The sequence below is a fragment of the Magallana gigas genome, chromosome 2 (genome assembly GCF_963853765.1).
Source record: "Magallana gigas chromosome 2, xbMagGiga1.1, whole genome shotgun sequence".
Taxonomy (NCBI): Eukaryota; Metazoa; Mollusca; class Bivalvia; order Ostreida; family Ostreidae; genus Magallana; species Magallana gigas.
The window spans coordinates 48188393-48207288 of NC_088854.1; the positions used below are offsets into that span (position 1 = coordinate 48188393).

The window sequence follows — 18896 nt, forward strand, 5'->3', positions numbered from 1 at the left end:
GGCTTGTTTATTTCTGTTTCGTCGTAAACATCTGGACAATTTATTTCACTTTATAAATGGCGGACGGATATTTCTCAAAACAAAGATCGTGGCTGCACAATCTAACTATCCAAAAAGTTCCAATTATCGGAAAATGGCTAATATTTTCAACCAAATTATTGAATATGAATAAATCTTTATTGGGACACTCTTTTCACTTCCTATTTTTTTTTTAGAAGAAAATTTTGCTATATACAGAAATTCATTTTCTACATCGAGTATGTGCCATGTTTACATGGGAATTAAAATCTATTTGAGGAAAATAAATGTAATCGGTTTAAAGTTACTTTGGTTTTTTTTCTAGCGTAACGAATTACTTGCAAATTATTTTATACAGTGTTAATTTGTTGTTTTTGTTATATAATGCATCAAATGGCGGAGAACTACATGTATGCAAAAGTACCAAATGATATTATGCATTGAAGAGCAGGTCCTTAATTTGAGCGTAAACTGTGTATCTTGAACCTTTATTTTATTGTCTTTGGTAGAATTTGCGGTGAGACTTCGGCAAACCTATAACAAAAGCACTGTCTTATTTATCAATGTACCTCACCTGACGTGGCATCGTCTCAGGCCACGGTCCGGAGTCCGCTTGCTCTCTCAAATTGGTCATGGTTTGCGATGATGTGGTTGTAGGGACTATATGTAATCTCTTAAACAGTTAAATAAAGTAAACTATCCGTGTGGAGAATATAATTTAATGATGTACTGTATGTTGGGCTACGAATTATGTTTTCCGTAATCTTGTCCAGTTTAACTCACTGAGAGATCATCTCTACGTGTATTGGCCGTGCTTTAAAAAATTATTTTAAATTCGACCGGTTGAAAATTACACAGAGGGTGTTTGAATGCAGCAATACGTTGCCATTGATGCGTAGAATGTTTATTTGCAGTCATGTGTAAATGAAATTGTTGCTGCTCGGATTTTTTAATTTAAAAAATGTAGTGGCAGTAAACTGAAAAGCCCCATAATTGCCCAGTATAAATGAATAATGATAATTGGGCAGTAGGCGTTCGGAGAATGAAAATTGAGATGAGACCCGGTGATAACAAAGTATATACTTTTCTATTAAAAGGGAGGGAGGAAGGGGGTTATCCCCATGTCCAGAAGTACGAGAGGTAAAGAAATTTTTATATTACTACTATAAACCCTTTTAACTTTTTTCATTTATAAAATATTCTCAAGATAAAAGCCTGAACTCACCAACTTCCATAAAGGACTATATACTAGTATAATATGGGCCTAAAATGAACCCCTAAAATGAACATCATCATTTTACTGTAATTCTTTGTTTTCTTTGTACATATGTATATGTGATGTTTTTACATAATGTTCATTTTGATTCAGCTGCCCACAATTTAGAAATATGACATAGTAAAGAAAACCTTTTCCCGCCATTTTTGCATTTTTAGCATGAAACAGATTGTTTTCGAGCAGTTTTTCTTTCAGAAAACATAGAGCGCATGTTTGAACAAACCAAATATTTTAATCAGAGATGTATCTAGTCAAGGCTTGTCAGTGACAAAAAAATTGTCCTTGTTCAAGCCTGAGCTCTATATTTCCAATTTATAAAAATATAGGCCAAAGAAAAATGTCAATTTTTGACTGATTTTGATTGAATTTTAGAAATAGCATCACTTCTGACGTCATATACTGCCAGTGAGTGCAAAAAAAAATTTAATAGGTGAAAAATGTATTCTACATCAACTCTTCTAAAATATAACATACATTTTCATTGTACCCGAAACACTTTAAAAAATGGCGAATTATGGGGGCCAAATTTAACTCATATCATATATAGTTCTTTAATCTCTTTCGTTAATTATATTATGAAAACCCATAAAAAGAGAACCCTTTAGTTGGGAGCAATATGAACGAACTTGTATAGTATACGTACAATTTGTGGGCATTGGAGGATATTCCAGGTATATGATTTACAATTGTAATAAAGTATTTGATATAAAAGGATCATTAGTCTGAATTGCAAACACCAGTGCTTCTTTTAGGACAAAAAAACCCCCAACAAAATACAAAACAGGTTACAGCTATGAGAAAATCATAAAACGAATACGCCTTCATTCATTTTACTTGACAGGAGTTTCTATCGCATTTGATCGCAAAAGTTTTGGGTTTTTTCATGAAATAGAAAAAGGTTACAACTTGCATTAATACTTTTTCTTTAATAGCACAACTTTTAGGTGATGGAAATACATGCCTCACATATTTTATTGATCACAAGTAGTCTGATTATACATAAAAAAATCCAACTTTGTTCTCTTTTTTAAATAAGAATTGTACATGTATTACTTAGGAATAATATGATGCATTGATTAATACAAAATTTTAAGAACATTGTTTTCGCTTAAATGGGTTATCACAATTTATCTAAATAAACCAATGTAAAATAAAAAGTAAAATAATTCAGACCTTATACCGATTTTTACGAGTGAAATCACAATTCAGAAAAGATACTTAATAGATCCATCAAATAATAAATTTTAGTGTCGAGCCCCAATAAATTTCTTTCAATGCTCTGCGTCACATGGAACATAAGGCGGCTACTGTGGCTTTCTATCTACCTGTGTCATACGTTTGCAATACGTTTTGACTCTCCCTAGGTCAGTTTTCTCTAGGTCAAAAATTGGTAGTCTGCGCCAGGTATGCTTTAGTCTTCCATTTTACTCTATTTTATGCTGTTATTTTGCCTCATTTCATGTCTTTCCAATACTTTTAGCTATTTCACCCTTGTTCTTCTCCAGTTACGAAGAAAATAAGGTTAATTAGTCCAAAACTAGCGCAATAATTTGTGCGCCGTAAATTGCAGTTTTTTTTTACTATGGGAGGCACCGTAGCTCCCAGGTCGTCCATCCGAAATTTTTCAGACCGGGGGCTATATACAGACCTGCAGCTATGGAACTCCATGCTGGCTTTAGCATTGCAAAGGCTTAATCTAGACTTGAGGTCTTCGTAATTTGTTGTCGTTTAAAAAGCTTACATGAGCTATCGGATTAGATGTGCTAAAACCAAAGCAATTTATTCTTCAATAAAGATCATCTTGTAGTAGACATATACTGTGGGGTAAACTTATAGCAGAAACAAGTGCTTATGGTTAAAACTCTGAGTATTTGTTCAAAATTTGACCCTGTATAGAGTATTTTAATGCCTTTTATTCCTTGTTTTTGTAATTTTTTTATGCTACATATGCAAGTTTGTTGAGCTACTGTTACGTCTGTACACATTTTTATTTTATTTTTAACTTTTAAAAACATATATGTTTCTTAATTTTGTAGCATAAATGTATGTGAGTGCTGTTTGTATTCTTTCAGAGAATCCACAAGTTATGTCACGTCATGTCTCTCCATTTCAATGAATATTTCTAATCGACGCATACTCGACTCTTTAATTCGGACTGCAATTGCAGGTGCTCTTCCCAATTGATAGAAAAATCCCTGAATACCACAAGCGCTACGTATAACTTTTAAGCAGGTTCTCTACCAAATTGCCATGTCCTGAAGTTAAAAATATAAAAGATAAAAGTATTGGAGAATATCTCGAATTTCATATTCTTATTTGTAATGCATTCATACTTTGCCTCTTGCTCCTGCCTTGTTCCTGTATCCTGTTGAATACGCTCCTCCAGTTCTTTCTGGATTTTAAAAATCTTTTCAGCCAGTATATATAAGTACTCCGCCTAAACAAAATTACTGTAAGAGTCATTCAAAATACGGTAAGCAGTGTCGTGGATTTTTGTGAAAGTCTTACCCGGCTATTTGCTGTATCATACATATCTCCTTCCACTCTCCTAACATAGGCCACTAAGTTGTTCATTCTCTTATCCATAAGAGCAGCAGGGCCAGGATTAGGAAATATTTCTTTAATCCTGAAATATATATGGGCTTGGTTTAATATGCTGTGAAATCATTAGAATTCGAGGTGGCTCATTTTTTGTTGCATTAATAGATAGCCCTCTCCCACGAATAAACATCCTTGACGAAAACGAATTTTGAAAGTGTTAGTTTTCTTACTGAACTGAAACCCGAGGCATCCACGAAATAACCTCCATACAAATAAGCGAATAACCCATAATCCACGATAACTGGTCCCACAAATTTAAATGATTCTACAGTGCATGAAGCCGCTGAAATATCTGTAACTGAACGACTTTACACATACACTTTAACAACAAGGTGGTGTCTTATGTCCTGCGTCACACTTTGATGCCATTCCTTAGAATAACTGTTCGTGTTTACTGCTATGTGCTGGGACTTATGTTGATCCATACTAGGTGGAGTTGTGTACCCTACAAATAAGTTAATAACATATATTTTGTGAACTTTCAATTAGTACAATCGGTTGCATTTGAGTGTTTGGATGTTTCCTTACAACTTGGATTGGATGGATTCTGCCCAGTCCTGTCTGTCTTTTGGGAATGCTTTAATGGCAGACACACAGGACAGTCATCTCTGGTGCAGTTCTTCCAATGTGTTATTATCTGTCTAGATGACGCACAATGAGCAACTAAAAGTTTAAAAAAAAAATATTCGTTTTTCTTTTTACTAGAAGATCCAGAAATATGATAGTATGACATTGCATTTAATGAACATTTGGTTTGCAGAACAAATGCAGCCGCAAATTTGACCTCAGAACAAACATGTTGTTTAATTATAGTATTTTTTAAATTTCTCGAAATACACCATGTATGTAGTCGTAATGTAAACCTTAGGAGAATTGTCATATGGACATCAAATTACAACACCCAAAATAGGAATCTCCATGAATCATTTTATCTCGACACACTAGTACAATAACATATCTCTCTGCCTCAATTAACTGAATAAATCGGGCACGTAGCATCGATTTTATAAAAAAAGGGGGGGGGGGGCAGACTCATTCCAAAAAATCCGGACAAGCCACAAAAATCAAAGTACTGAAGTACTGAAAGCCGGGCTCTTTTGGTGTGTCTTTATGCGTATTGTGTAGTTAAGACTGAAAATCTCTCTCTCTTTCTCTTTCTCTCATGCTTTTAATGTCGGCAAAGCGTCAGAGAGCGACAAAATTTTGTAAGCGGCTATAAACAAAAATATGTCTGTCTAGTCGAAAAAATTTAACAGTTGCTGCCTTCAATTTTGCTACAAGCGTTATATATTCGATCCCCATTTCTTTAATGCGCAGAAATGTAGTTCATGGAAATTCATGCGCATTGTATGTGTCCAAAATGCATAGTCTTGTTTTTAAAACACGTTATTAATAAGAAAACCAAAAAAAGATAGACAATTCTCTCGAATGAAAAAAAAAAAGAAACAAAATGCCAACACTTTTGACAAAACGTGGCTCTTTGTGTAGCTGCTTGGTAAAGCGGAAGCTTTTACTTTGACGCTGTTTGGTTTTTTGTTTACTTTTTAAGTTGTGCTATTTATAGTAACATTGTCGATTTGCCTGCCTACAGCTAGGACTCTGCTTTCAGCAGAGCCCGGCTAAAAACAAAAAAAACAAAAAAAACAAAAAAAAGAGAAAAAAGGCAACCTTCAATATTTCGGTGGGGGGGGGGGGGGGGGGGGAATGATGCTACGTGCCTGTAAATTTAGTACACCTTATTATGATGTGTCACTACTCACTACATATTTTCCAGGGTCTACCAGGAATTCAAGGAAAATTATTTACAATAAAAATATCATAAATGAAAGTGTTGTAAATGGTATCCTTATATATGTTTTGGATTTGCTGTAGTAAAAGTTTTAGGTACTGGAGAACGCTGAATATATCTTAAATATTTCTTTATATTCTTTTAAAATGTGAATTTGGTAGAATGCTGGGAGTGCAATTTAATAGAATTCAGTTAAATATGTATGTTATAAATACAAACTTTTTTAGTCCACATTGTCAATGGACTAGTTCACTGAAAAAGAACTGGTTGTATTGACCAAACACCCTGCAGCAAATTAAAAAAACATGGGCAAGTAATATTTGTTCATACAATTTTATAAAGTGAATTGCATTTTTACCTCGACAGGACTTCCCAGCATTGCAAGTCATCAAGTGATTTAGCACGTTTTTCATTGTTCTGCAGTGAGGTAGAGAACACACCTCTCCATTGGTCTGCTGACGTCTCTGACATTTGTGGGCGTGCAGCAACAGCACTAGTTGTTGCTGGATAAGTTTACGTTTCTCAGGGTCAGCAGTTGGAGGCTGTTGAGCTCCAGTGGCTCCTGGGGTAAGACTGGCACTGGCTCCTGGAATCCCACCTATGTTCGTAGCTGGACCTGCCACTATTCCACCAGGGTTCATCTGGGGTTGCTGTGAATTTAAACAAAACACAAACTGAAAAATAATTTCAAAATTGCTCATGCGTGACTTGCATGAAACAATTTCGTATCCATTTATATTTGTTTGATACGAAAATTTCAACGACGTGTATACAAAATCGAGTAATAGTCACATTCAGTGTTCTCTTAATGACCTAACCTCTATTTATAGAATATACTTACTACGACTGTATTTGTTATCGGAAACATCGGCATCCTGGATGGATATTCTATAGAGTAGCCAGAGTTGGTCTTCCTCCCATTTTGGTCACTTGACCCCACGAGTTCATCATCAAGCGTATTTACATTATCATGCATGTTGTACGAATCGTTAAAATCTGAACAAGAAACGGAATGAATCAAAACTTCATTTTATCATTACGCAAAGATATGTCTCCTATTTTTAATGACAAATCCTCACGTGTTCTTACTACAATCGAAAACCGAATCACGATGTATTTAGTTTAAATCAGTCTGAATATACTTATATCATTTTGTTACTGCATTCTAAAACATTTTATTAGTTTATTATTATTAAATGATATCCTTTATTTAGATGCCAATAAAAATGTTTACATTGTTAAATTGTATCACATTCTAACTATAGAGTGGACCATTCCCAGAACAATTGAACTTGGTGGTTCATTCTGGCTTTGACGGTAGCGACCATTGTAAAAGCAAAACAATATATCTCTCTCAGGAAATATCATTTTTTGCAGTTTTCATACTAACCACTTGGATTAGATAAATTCTGTCTAGTCTTGTCTGTCTTTTGGGCATGCTTCAATGGCAAACACACAGGACATTCATTTCCGGTGCAATATATCCAATGTGTTATTGTTTGTCTTGACGACGCACAATGAGCATCTAAACAGAAAAATGCAAGTTAAGTAATATATATATATATATATATATAATATATATATATATATATATATATATATATATATATATATATATATATATATATATATATATATATGATATTTTTTCTTTCTGTTGTACATCCAATTTAAAATATCTCATCTCGATGAACAACGTATCTTATGAAACTGGTTTGTTAACCATTTATTTGCTTATTTAATTTTGATAAAACTATTGCATTAAATACTGTATTACTCAATATCATTAGTACTCTTTGTATTTAACCTAAATGTATACTTCAGAAAAACTCATATGAGAATCAAAGTACAAAACCCATGATAGAGTGGTTTTTTCCTATTACTACAGTGATATACTAGAAATTGATTGGTTATTATCTTTGAATGAGGAAATAATCAATCAATGAACAACAATAATGTATATGTTTTCCTTATACTTGATTCTTTCTGTCATTAACACAAACTGTCTGGAAAAGTGTTTAAAAAGTAAATTCAGATAATGGAGAACCTTGATTATCTAAATAAATGTAAATGTGTGCAAATTATGTCTATACACTCTATTACTAAATGTCTATTGAGTAGAATTATGTGAAAAGGTAAATATAAGGTTTTTACTTATCTTTAAAAAAAAACCCCAATTTTCCTTTGTTTCATATGATACCTCCATATGGGTTGCACTTGATTAAAAATACTCGAACAATAAACAATACGTATGTCACATGTAAATAACTTTTTGATTTCACCTAAATGCAATTTTACCTTGGCAGGACTTTCCAGCATTGCAAGTTGTCATGTGATTTAAATCATTAACCTTTGTTCTGCAGTGAGGTAGAGAACACACCTCTCCACTGGTGTGTTGGATAAGTTTACTTTTCTCTTGGTCACCTGTTGGAGGCTGTTGAGCCCCGGTGGCTCCTGGGGTAAGATTGGCACTGGCACCAGGCATCCCACCCATGTTTATGGTTGGACCTGTCACAAGTTCACCAGTATTTATCTGGGGTTGCTGTGAATAAAAAAAAACAACACAAATTGAAATACTGTGGAATAATTTTTATTCGTGGGGGTCAATGTTTGTGGACAGCCAACATTTTTTTCTGGTTCGTTGATAGCAGATTCGGGATAATTGTAATAAGTATAAAACAAATGCTACAATGTAAACTCATGGGGATGTAAATTCGTGGGCAAGGGGTATTCACAAAAGCAACGAACATAAGTCCCCCCACGAAGAATGATGATTCCACAATATAGTAATACATGCATGACTTGCATGAAATGATTCACTTCCTCTTAATTTATTTGACATGCAAACTTACTCTATTAATATCCGACATCGACACCAGGGATTGATATTCTATAGAATGGCTGAAGTTGTCCATCGTCCCATTCTGGTCACTTGACTCCACAGGTTCATCATGTATGGTATCAACATTTTCATAATTGTTTGATAAATTGTTAAAATCTAAACAAAGGTGCAAAATTAGATAAGAATTAGATAAACTCAGTTTTTACCATCTCACACAGAAATATTTTCTATGTTTGAGAAATAAACTAACCTTCATCATTGCTTTCAGATTGGTTAGCCATAGTGAGATTTTATCTGTACATATTCATTAAACACCTCATCACTTCCTCTTTCGGTTTCATTTATGATGTTGCTGTTTTGTTTTCTGATCTGAAGTCTAATATGTTCAACAACTGTTCAAGTTATCAAAAGCCCTTTGTCGAATGACTCAGGAAAACGTAAACTCGTTTTTGTCGCATTCATCCAAAACAGCAATAGACCAACTGTTGATGCGTTTAACGTTACCAAGTTAATTTTGAACCTAACCCAGTCAGACAGAAAGTTCAAACCTTACCAAGTAAATAAAGACCCTTACCCAGTACAGAGGCGGACCCAGCAATCTGATAAAGGGGGGGTTCCAGGCAGATGATACAGAAAGTGCTATAGATAAATTCCTATCAATTCCTGACAAAACAATAACTGTAAAATTCATTGTTTGTTATCTTTTAATCGGATTAAAAAAAATTACTCATCAATAAACAAAGACTTTTTAAACATTTTTCGGGGATAAAATTCGACAAACATTTTCAAAATCTCGTCAATATCAATTTCAATATTTGAGTGCACATTCATTAGTGCAAGTCCTGCCAATCTTTCTTCCCCCATTGTTGACCGGAGGTAAGTTTTGGTTCGCCGCAATGCCGAAAAGGATCGCTCCGCCTCGCAACTTGTAATAGGAAGAACACATCCTATGCTTAATATCAAGTGGATGTTAGGAAAAATGTCCTTATCAACTGTTGCCAAACAGTCTATGATGTTGGTCAGATTGTCTTGTGTCTCTGTAGAAGAGTCTATCCATTGTTTTTTCCATGTAAGGAGTTCCCTCCTGAGGCATGATGATGCCGGCATATCGGGTTCCCAAAACTGAAGTTTTTCGATTAGGTCGTCAATATCAGTCGTAATGATATGCTTTGGCAGCAACGACAACAGTGAAAGGCTTACTCTGTCTTCCTTCGCAAATCTAAGTGACATTTCATTGCTGAGGTGATCACAGAATGGAATTGCTATGTTGAGTTTGTAATATTCCTCAGGGTCTGTACCTGCAATATTTCCTCTATTATTTTGACGACCTGCAGTACGTGGCATTAGAAGCTGTGTTCCAAGCGTCTTTGCAAGTTCGTCTGCTTCTCTGTACCAACACGTAAATTCATTGTCTATATCCTTTCTAAGATCTTTTACACTTGAAATACACGTGTCGATAAGCATTACAGCAGAGAGTATGTCAAGATCACGCTTTTGCAGTTTAACTGCTAATGGTTTGATTAGGTCTAACACATTTTTTGCTATGAAAAATGCCATGATAAATGCGGATGACAGTAGTGTACTTAAGAGACCTTGGGCTTTGATTCTTGATTCCCTGTCCCAGCTTGGAATTTCAAAGTCAACGCTTGTCGGATCGGTGATCCCAGTAAGCGATAAAACAACTGGTTGATAGAGTTCTAAAAATGTTTCCAAACACGTATGCCTCTCAACCCAGCGAGTTTTACACAGTCCTTTCAGTTTCTGCACCCTTGAATCTGGCAATTGATTTTCAATTATACTTTCCAGGAGATGCTGGCGCTTTGGAGAATTTCGGAAAAATAGGAATGTTTCGTTTATACTGTCGATCATATTTCTAATTTGGGGCAGCTTACTTGAAGAAGCTATGCTTAGATTAAGAACGTGACTGTTACAATGCACATAAATGGCTCTTGGAGACAGGTCTCTCACTCGCTTCTGCACCCCAACTCTCTCTGATGACATAGCAGACGCACCGTCGTAGCATTGCCCCCTACACCTACTAACGTCAATGCCATTGATTTGGAGTGACTTCAAAAGGGTTTCTGCGATTTTCTCCCCATTGATTCCCTCAAGGTGAAGAAAATCAAAAAAGATCTCCTTAATCACTGGGATTGGTTCAAACGACACAAATCTTAAGCAAAGGGAGAGGATCTCTTTGTTCGAAGAATCCGTCACTTCATCGGCAATTACACTATAAAACGAATTTTCCGCCCCTGATTTTAAAGTTTTTGTAAGGCGGTCCCTGATAAACATACCAATGATAGAAATTAATTGGTTCTGAATTGTTTTTGAAGTGTATTGTGCATTTTTACGACCCTCCAAGAGATGTTGCCTTAGAACATCATCATTGTCAGATAGCAATGACAAAATAGCATGGAAATTGCCCTTTCTACCGGAAGTAGAAGTACTGTCGTCCCTGTGCCCTCTCAATGCGATGTTTTGTTTTCCACATAACAAGACAACTTTGATGATGCTTTTCAGAATGTGCTCATTTTTTTTGTATATCAATTCGTTGGCCTCTGAAAGCTTAAATCGAACACTTTCTTTTGGATTTTGAATAACTGCAGCGAAAGAAGATCCTTTGACAAGCGACTGTTTATGATAGTCGCAGTTTGCGTGATTTTCAAAAACGCCATCTTTGCCGACAGCTTTAGTCAAGTTTACAAATGGTCTTGAAACGAGAACGGCATTTTTGACACGACCTGTCTGAGGTGGGAACAAAATGCAATATTTGCAAAGTCCACCGCCTAAAATAGGACTGTAAACCAACCAAGGATATTTTACCAACCATGAATATTGGAAAGTGAGTGTGTACTTTTTTTTAAGTGTCCCCTTAATAACGGTTTGCTGGCAAAACTGTGAAAAGTTTTCATCAGGACGAAAATGGTGTTCAAGAAATTTATACCTCTCTTGATCAGTTAAATGAAATGAACTAGAGTTTAATAATCTCCCGATGTCATATAAAAATGACTGAGCATCATCAAGGACCTTTGAAGGGTTTTCCTCCTGAGCATTGTCAGCAGTAATTTTCCCGCTTTTGCCACTCATATTATATGTATCAATGTCTAACCTATTTCCCTGAACTGCTGCTTCAGAACACTCAGGGACAGAGTTTGAAATATCATTACATTTGGGAACAGATTTAGAAACATCTTTACAACACCCGGGGACAGAGTTAGAAACAACTTCACTACAATCATCAGTATAGACATCATTTGAAATTAAAAGAGCAAAGTGGTTAGGCTCACATGCAAACCCAGTCCTTGTATCTAGATTACCATCTCGTGACCAAATAATGCCAAACTTTGCATCAACAACTCTAGGTGAATCGAAAGGGGAAATGCGTTGATGAAAAAGAGGACGAAGTCCTTTATTTGCGTTTGGATACACAGACTCTATACTTAATTGAAGTAGGTTTGAAAGGGCCAGAATATGTATCATTGACGACCATTTTTTATCGGTACACGTAAGCAGAGCCTCGTGGCGGATAGCCGCCTCTCTGTCTCTTGTTCTGTCAAATAGGTCACTGGCTTCGTCTGTAAGTAAAAGGGAAAAAAGCGTATCCTCGTGATCTGTAAATATCTGTGTATGTGACACTGTGTTTTCTAGCACAGGATGGTTTACATATTTTTTAGATTTAATAAGCAATTCTGCAGCGACAAGAACACGCAACTGTGTTGAAAGGGAAATGTTACCTGCTAAATAGACAGAAACGCAATTGAACAAGCAGTTTCCATCACCGGGAATTTGAAGTGCTCTCCTGAATTGGTGCTTTATATCATCTGGCACTAACGCAGATGCGAGAGCATCTTCAACAATGTTTCGAACTGTTGTGTTTTGATTTACATCTCGTAAAACCTTTTTACGAATTTCTTGTGTCAAAAACTCCGATTCTTGAAAACATGTATTTATGTTTTTATCCAATATCGCTTTACGTATTTTTTCAATTCTCCACATGTTTACTAAGTCAAATGAAAACCGGATGCTGAGAGAGCGTACTACATTTTACTAAACTACACTGTATCCGTATGATTTAATTATTCCGAAACAACTTACTATAGACACATTTACACATTATACATGTATCTGTTTGTACAGAAGTCTTATAAATACGATATTTTTTGAAGTACTTGTGTTTTATTTTTGTAAAAATTAAAATAAATATTGAAAATAGTCGCCTATAAAATAGTTTTTATGGTTAAAAAAAAAATCACATGTCCAAGAGAAAGGGGGGGTTCCAACCCCCGGAACCCCCCCCCCCCCCCTGGATCCGCCAATGCAGTAGGACAGAAACGTTACCAAGTCAATTTAGCACCTAACTCAGTCAGGCAGGAACGTTACCAAGTAAATTTAGAACCTAACTTAGTCGGGCAGATTCATTAATAAGTCAGCTTAGACCCTAACCCAGTCAGGCAGAAACGTTAACAAGTCAATTTAGCACCTAACCCAGTCGGGCAGGAACATTACCAAGTAAATTTAGCTTACAATTCTTCGCTATGTAAACAAGGCTTTTGTTTACATTTTGAATATTGAAGTGAAAATTCCAGTTTTAGATCTAAAGTGAATGTGTTTATCGTTAGGAAATGTTTATTTATGCTTAAAATGAATAATCAGCTTAAAAAAGATTTATATTGAACCTATGTAAACAAAAACAGGGCACGAGTCTTGTTTACATGACGAAGAATTGTGAGTCCTGTATCTTGCTTAAAACTCAACGACTGGCAACCAAATTTCATTTGATCATTAGAAATGCATTCCTAAAGCATTGCAAATAATAGAAACAGAAAAATAAAATTTGACCAAAATCGTGACCATGCCCCTTTAAAAAAATGATTAGGTGTCTGGTTTGTGTAAAAACAGTTTATCGTGCCATTTTCCGGGAACATTCTGCCTAAAACAGGATAGTCTGTTTCCCTTGATGCTATTACTAGGTCAGGCGTGGATCCAAAATTAATTCTAAAAGGAATATTAAAACGGGGGTTCACTCTCTCTTGATACAGAGTCATGCTTTTTTCATTATTTCACTTTTAGTAGTAATTTTTGGAAGGAGAAAGTTATGGTTATGGCATGGGTTCAACGCAATTACAAAGGATACAACACTTTATAACACTTACTGTCCATATTAACCAAATCGATTGAACACTTAAAAAAACAATTGATTTGAAAGTAAATGAGTTACCTTATTAAAAGACGAGTGTTGTTCTTGGTTTTGTTGACAAAGAAATTGTTGTATCGCATGAAATGTAGTCATTTTGCCTCACATGCGCATGCGTTAAAATCTTTTAATGATAAATGATACTTCCAATAATGTATGACATAATGTTTGCCCTAGATGATAAAGAATAACTGTGATCCTTCTTAAGGACTCCCAACTTTACTTGTTAAGTAACGATAACAAAACAGCTGACTTACAAGTATAATATTTAAATACGCATTTGATTTTGAAAATACTTTTATTGTACATATGGAACGCCATAGCTGCCTCATGTGGCTATTTTATGTAAAGTTAGTGCTTCATTTTATTATGTTGTGGTTATTCTACGTGAAGATGGGGCTAAATATTATATGAAGATAGTACATTTTTTATATGAAGATCGTGCTTTTTATGCGATGGTGCTTTTTTATGTAAGATGATTTTTTTTATATGATGGTGCTTTTTTATATGGTGGTGCTTTTTTATGTGATGGTGCTTTTTAATGTGAAGGTTGTCACTCGGAACTTTATTTTTGAAGACTGAGTTTAACATTATCTCGAAATTTAAGGTAAAACAAAAAAACTGATGCAATCAAAATCCATTTGATACACAATTGCTAGTTCCTCTTTTTCCTAGCACAGTAAGTATATACCAGGTAAGCTAACGAGATAATCTGTGTTCGACTTTATCTCATTCGAACTTACATCTATTAAGTGACAACTATATAAGGACGGAATATTACAAGAATTAAAGCCTAGTAACCTTATCCTGAACTTTAAAGAGCAAAAAATTAAAATTAAAAATTACTTTTGATTTAGCGATGAAGAGGTTATTCGATTAGGTGTAAATGCCCTAGCAATCTCTTTAAAATAGGATCTTTGGTTTTAAAACAAAACATTATTAAAAATAAATAAATAAAGGAGCGGATTGAGGATCTGATTTTGAACAGATTGATGCCCTAGGTGATAGGATTTGACTTGCAGAGAAAGTAAGGGAAAGTCAGAGGGAAAGGTCTACTCTACTTTGATAAAGCTCAAAGGAGGCCCTTTTATGGGTGGTAAAGGCAAAAGTAATATGTCAAAAATTACTGTCAAAATATTGTATTATTCTATTGATCGTATTTGTCAATTCAGTTGAGATCAAATCGTACATTTCATCTCGTACATGTAACTAAAATACTTATATCCATTACATAACTGGGTAAAATGTTTTGATCAATTTTACACATTATGTTTAACCTGAAAATATTTCTTTTACTATAAAGTGTTCCCCACCCTGTTTAAAACTACAGATATTCCCTAATGGCAAAAATAGGCAAACCTGTAACAATATTTGCTGCATCATCGTCACATTTATTTCTAGAACTCATTTTAAAAATAATTTTTGAATGTTGAAAATGCAACCAGAATATTATAAATATACAAGTTTATATTAAAAATAGCGTCTGTTGCACAGACGCAGATGAGCCAGTTTTTGCATGTGTTTGAGTTTTTATAAATGATTTACGTTTGTTTGAACTAGCTAGTGAATAAGAACATGAATGCAAAAGCAATTGAGTTTCAAAAGTCTGAAATAAGTGGATATATAGCGCAATACATACCTGTAAATTAAAGGGACTTGGACACGATTTGAGATTAAAAATTCTATTTTTATTTAATGTATAAAATATTTTACTGGTGCATTTTAAATAATTGACCAAAATACTAAAGGTTAAAGTCAAGTCACAAGCGAGATACAGAGGTAAGAATTGATAGTTATGTAAACAGAGCTCGAGTCTTATAGTTGTTTACAAAAAATGTAATGTAGAGAATAACCATTTGTTAGACAAAATGACATGTAAAAAACAATTTAAACTAGTTTAATATCTTATTAAATACTATTATCAACAAAAGAAAGTTACATTTGATTGAAATTTACACTAATACCACGAACAAGTAAAAAAAAAATGACAATATTCGAGCTTTGTTTACAAAACAAAGAATTATTAACTCTGTATCTTGCTTATAACTTGATATTTGAGTTTCAAATTTTGACATAGCATTATAAACTTCTATATTTATCAGTATTAACATTGAACATGGAAATTTGAAAATTTGAAGTCAAATCGTGTCCAAATCCCTTTAAAACTGACACAACTGTAGAGTTAGCCTTTCAGTGTATGACACACTCCTTTCTGCAAGTCTTAATGATTTAATCGCTTAACTAGCAATTCATCTAGACAATACCTACCAAATGTTTACTACTATTGCAACTGCGAAAATCATTATATTTTTATGAATTTTCTTGAAGCACCTTTTGCAGTGAAAATAATAATTTTTCATATCACAAACGATCAACTCGAGCGCTTGTCTCTAAGAAAAAAAAAAGGAAAAAAGAAAGAAAAGAAAAACCCATAGAACTTCTGCATTTTACGCAAAACTTTTCAGCGAATGTATGATCATTGTCGCTAGGCCCGTGTTTTACATCCATTCTATTGTCACACGTGGCTTGCAACGATGATGTAAAATAAATTATTAAAATAATGACATTTCTAAGTTATATTCATTGTTTTAATAATACAAACCACGCTTGAGCCCCAACAGTACGTTATTTGCGTCATCGATGAAATGTATTGAACCGTGTGTTACAAAATTGATTCGTATTCTTATCAAAAAGATACTGGAAAAGGTAACTATATAATAACAAGAAAACTACTTGGATTTTATTGCTCAAAAGCTACATACACTGATGCTAATGTTCCCACTAATTTTTTTTGAAAGAACCGTCTGAAAATACAGATTATTCTAGAAAGGATTATACAGAAATTACAGTTCTTCTTCGAAGCAAGTATATTAAATATTACAATGAAAAGTTCCACTAAATTGTAATAAATATGTGATTAGTAATATCATATTGTCATATATTAAAGAAACAATACTTTCTACCGTCCGTTTTTGGGAAGGATCGTCTCAAGATACCTAACTGCCCAAAATTTCTGCGGCATACACTTTTGTCCTTTTTTCTTTTGAGGCACTCTATGTATAATTGACGGATATTGAACAATTTTGTATTATTTTACACTGTACACTGTCCAAAGTGTCTGCTTCCACCACTTTTTGCGTACTATTATTTTTATAATTATAAAAACCTCCGAGCCCAAATTTCATCAATTGACTAGAATAAAAAGTCCACATTATCTGTTTGAAACGCCCCTTTTACAGCTTGATAACGCAGTTCAATCAAAAACGGTTGTTTTTAGGGTTATCCCAAAATGAAGACCTGTACATACATAAAACATTATGATTTTCTGCACTTCGAAAAGGATTAAAACAAGAAGCACATGGGCCACATCGCTCACCTGAATCACAGTTCATTGTATTATTCTATACATGTATTTTGAAATTTTTAAATGTGAAAATCTATAATATTCTTGTAATATACATGTATTTACGTTCCAAGATTTGAAAATTCATTAAATTGACATCATCATGATTTTGATCATTAATTTTTTATGATTAATTACTTTTTCTATTTTATTTCTATGTTGACCTTTAAACCCATCTTAGAGCCCCAGTATCGGTCACACTTTTAGCAATTTAAAATCTACAATGTCGTACAATTCTTGCATATGAATCTTACACATTTTAGCATTGAAGTTTTTAAGATAAAAGATTTTTTTAAAATTTCCTTTACATTTATATTTGAATTTTGATCAAAATTGAACAACTTATATAACATTGTAGTTCTTGAGAGAACGATTTTTAAACATTAAACCTATAGATTTTTATGTTAAACTTTTATACTCTTGGGGCCCAGTCGTCCGGGGGTCACAATTACAACAATCTTCAATCTACACTTAGTCTATCTTATGATGCTTGCATATAGTTAATATCTCACAATTTGTAGCATTGCAGTTTCCATATATATATTTCTATGTTAATTTTGAACCCCTCTTGGGGCCCCAGTATTGGTCCGGAGGTCACGGCTTTAACAATGTGAATTTATATTATCTTAGGATGCCTGCAGAGTAATCCCACTAATTGTAATATTGTAGTTCTTGAGAAAAGATTTTTAAATTGCACACCCTCCTGGGGCCCCGGTATTGGTCCGGGTTTACGGTTTAAACAATATTTAATATACTATATCCTAGGATGCTTACATGGTAATCACACCAATGGTAACATTATACTTCTCAAGACAAAGATCTTTAAACATTTACCTAAATATTTCTATGTTAAAATTTGAACACCAATTTGGCCCGAGTATTGGTCCGGGGATCATGGTTTTAACCATTTAGAATCTACACTATCTCAGGGGGATTGCATAGAAATATCTCAATTTGTAGAATTTTAGTTTTTGCGAAGCTTCATTTTATTATAACGTCATAAAAGCACAAAGCAACACTCACATACTGAGCGGAAAAATGAAAATAAAATAAATAAGATAAAAATAAAAAATAAATTTTTCCTTCAAAAATCCAAATATTTAATCTGTATTTTGTTTATTTGGTTCAGTTAAATAAATGTTAATTGAAAGACATGTTCTTCAAAGGAATAAGTACACAGTATTTTATTATCTTGTCTAAAAAGGTTTACAATGAAAGCTAAAATCGACCACCTTAAATCAATTCTAAATCAAAACAATCACTGAAAGGTTTAATACGCTGTATCTTACATGAAAACACAAAAACATGCGCAATGAACAATATAGTCGGCATCCTTAAATAGATTTTCACTAAAATTTCTTTTTTTAATCAATTTTGATAGAATTCACTTATTCCAATTTAAAAATTTAACTAAAAATATCAAGGCATATGAGTTACATTTATGATAAAGTATCTGATATGATATGAAAGTCTATATCGATGAAAAGAAATACAAACATCAGTGGTTCTTTGAGACAAAAAAGCACCACAAAAAATATTTCAGAATGAAAAAATCCTAAAACGAATACGCTTTCATTAATCTTTTAACAAGAGCTTAGGTCTCCTTTTCATGCAGTTTGACAATTAGCCCTTTATTCAAATCGGTTGGTTTTTCTATTATTCTGGTATATACAATTTCATATATTGCTCACTATTTGATGTATTTGACTCATATTTGGTTAAAGTATTCTTTCATAGATATATCCTCAAATCAAAGTACTGAAGTACTGACGG

The 18896-nt window shown here is 33.8% G+C and overlaps 1 protein-coding gene across 1 annotated transcript; it reads right to left on the reverse strand.

Moving 5' to 3' along the window:
* Window positions 1-2204: 2204 nt before the first annotated feature.
* Window positions 2205-9042, reverse strand: LOC105335677 (histone acetyltransferase p300). Its single transcript, XM_011439699.4, has 11 exons — window positions 8777-9042; window positions 8537-8682; window positions 7983-8226; window positions 7075-7209; window positions 6526-6680; window positions 6043-6334; window positions 4424-4558; window positions 4214-4340; window positions 3803-3920; window positions 3628-3731; window positions 2205-3549 (listed from the first exon to the last, which is right to left on the reverse strand). Exons 1-11 carry the CDS (start codon window positions 8805-8807, stop codon window positions 3519-3521), a joined length of 1518 nt encoding a protein of 505 aa, XP_011438001.3. The 5' UTR covers window positions 8808-9042; the 3' UTR covers window positions 2205-3518.
* Window positions 9043-18896: the final 9854 nt, after the last annotated feature.